The sequence below is a fragment of the Penaeus chinensis genome, chromosome 26 (genome assembly GCF_019202785.1).
Source record: "Penaeus chinensis breed Huanghai No. 1 chromosome 26, ASM1920278v2, whole genome shotgun sequence".
Taxonomy (NCBI): domain Eukaryota; kingdom Metazoa; phylum Arthropoda; class Malacostraca; order Decapoda; family Penaeidae; genus Penaeus; species Penaeus chinensis.
The window spans coordinates 17899334-17901833 of NC_061844.1; the positions used below are offsets into that span (position 1 = coordinate 17899334).

Consider the following 2500-nt stretch of genomic DNA (forward strand, 5'->3'; position numbering starts at 1 on the left):
CCTTCCCTTTCTCCATCCTCCCTCTCATCCACCTCCATCCCTCTTCCCCTTCTCCTTCCCCTTCCCACACCTCCCCCCCTTTACACCCAGCCCCTCCCCCTCTCCCTCCCCCCCCAAATATTCCCTCACCCCCCTCAAAACCCCCCACCCCTTAAAAAAAAAAAAAAAAAAAGAAAGAAAGAAAGGAGAAGAAAGAAGAAGGAAGAAAGAAAGAAATAAGAAAAAGAAAGAAAGAAAAAAAAAGAAAGAAAGAAGAAGAAGAAAGAGGAAGAACGAAAGAAGTAGAAGGGAAGAAAGAAAGAAGAAGAAAGGAAGAAAGAAAGATGAAGAAAGGAAGAAAGAAAGACAGAAAAAAAGAAAGAAGAAGAAAGAAAGAAGAAGAAGAAAAAAATAGATAAAAAAAAAAAAAAAAAAACCCACTCAGCTGCTCTTGTCATTAGCGAAGAAGGTGTCAGGAAACCCTCCCTCAAAATATCCCCTAACGCCCCTCAACCTCCCCCCCTCAAAAAAAAAGAAAAGAAAAAAAGAAAGAAAGAAAGAAAGAAAGAAAGAAAGAAAAGAAAATCGAAGAAGGTTTTCGGGAACCCCCCTTCAATATATCCCCTCCCCCCTCAACCTCCCCCCCCCCAAAAAAAAAAAGAAAAATAAAAAAACCCACTCACCTGCTCTTGTCATTAGCGAAGGTGTCAGGAACCCCCCCCTCAAAATATCCCCTCCCCCCCTATACCTCCCCCATCAAAAAAAAAGAAAAAAGAATAATAAATAAATGAATAAATAAATAAAAAAAACCACTCACCTGCTCTTGTCATTAGCGAAGAAGGTGTCAGGAACCCCCCTCAAAATATCCCCCCACCCCCCTCAACCTCCCCCCCCCAAAAAAAAAGAACGTAAGATGAGAAAAGTAAATCAATAAATAAATCAATAAAGAAAAAAACAGTCACCTGCTCTTGTCATTAGCGAAGAAGGTGTCAGGAACCCCCCCTCAAAATATCCCCTCCTCCCCCTCCCCCCCTCCCCCCCAATAAAAAAAAAAGAACGAAAGAAATGAAAAGAAAAATAAATAAATAAATGAATAAAGAAAAAAAAAAACAGTCACCTGCTCTTGTCATTAGCGAAGAAGGTGTCAGGAACCCCCTTAAAATATCCCCCCCTCAACCTCCCCCCTCCCCCCCTAATAAAAAAAAAGAACGAAAGAAATGAAAAGAAAAATAAATAAATAAATGAATAAAGAAAAAAAAAAACCAGTCACCTGCTCTTGTCATTAGCGAAGAAGGTGTCAGGAACCCAGATCTTCTCGGCGAAGTCCCCCGGCAGCGTCAGGAGCTCGTCGCTGGAACTGAAGGCGAGGCGCTCGTCCTTCCAGTATTGGTTGAGGTACATCGTGATGGTGTAGTCCTTGGGGGGGGCGGGGGGAAGAGAGAGAGAGAGAAAGAGGGGGAAATGGGTTTTAGTAAGGTTATCGGCGATTTCTTTTAAAGAGCTTTCTTTTTTTGAGTGTTTTGTAGATTTGCAGTTCCGTTTTTTTTTTCATTTATTTTATCATTGTTGTCATCATCGTTGTTGTTGTTGTTATTATAGTTATTATTATTATTATTATCATTACTATTATTATTATTATCATCATCATTATTATTATTTACATTGTTATTATTATCATTATCATTATCATCATCATCATCTATATATTTATTCTTTTTTTTTTAGCATTATCCTGATTCAACCTTTTCATTCTTCATTTTACACTTAATCCTTATCTCTATCTTCATCGTCCTATCTCCATCTATCCTTTCATAATTCTATAATAGTCTTTTCACTTGATTCTGAAAGCTGGTCAATACGAAAGCTTGGGTGTCAATAGTGAAAGTCACGCCGGTTATTTTTTCTTATTTTATCAATGGTTTTCATTTTCTTGTTCTTCTTCTTATTTTTTTTTCTTATTTTAGTAATATTTAAAAAGACAATTCTTATTATTATTGTTATTGTGATTTTTTTCTTCATTTTTCTTATTTTAAAATTAAAAAATATATATATATTATTATTATTATGATTTATTTCTTCATTTTTTCTTATGTCATCATTATTTTTCATTTTCTTCTTCTTATTATGATTTATTTCTTCATTTTTCTTATTTTATCAATGTTTTTTTTTATTTTCTTATTATTATTATGATTTTTTCTTCATTTTTTTTTTTTCTTTTTTGCTTTTGTAATGTTACCAATGATGACATTGTTAATAATGATGGTAATATTATTAATAATATGGATAATATTGTTAATATTGAGAGTATTGTTAGTAATGATGATGATATTCTAAATAATAATGGTAACGTTGTTAATAATAAAGAAAAAATTGATATTAATGATGGTAATATTGTTAATAATAAGGATAGTATTGTTTGTAATGTTGATAATATTGTTATGATGATAACATTGTTAATACTAAGGATAACATCGTTAATAATAAGGATAATATAGGTAATAATGATAATATTGTTAATAAG

The 2500-nt window shown here is 33.2% G+C and overlaps 1 protein-coding gene across 1 annotated transcript in view; it reads right to left on the bottom strand.

Annotated features, from left to right (window-relative positions):
- LOC125039040 (gamma-aminobutyric acid receptor subunit beta-like) overlaps positions 1-2500 on the bottom strand; it is a 105213-nt gene that overhangs the window by 14993 nt on the left and 87720 nt on the right. Inside the window, exon 5 of the mRNA XM_047632760.1 lies at positions 1250-1395. Within this exon, the coding sequence (XP_047488716.1) occupies positions 1250-1395 (146 nt within the window). The remainder of the gene's footprint in view (positions 1-1249; positions 1396-2500) is intronic.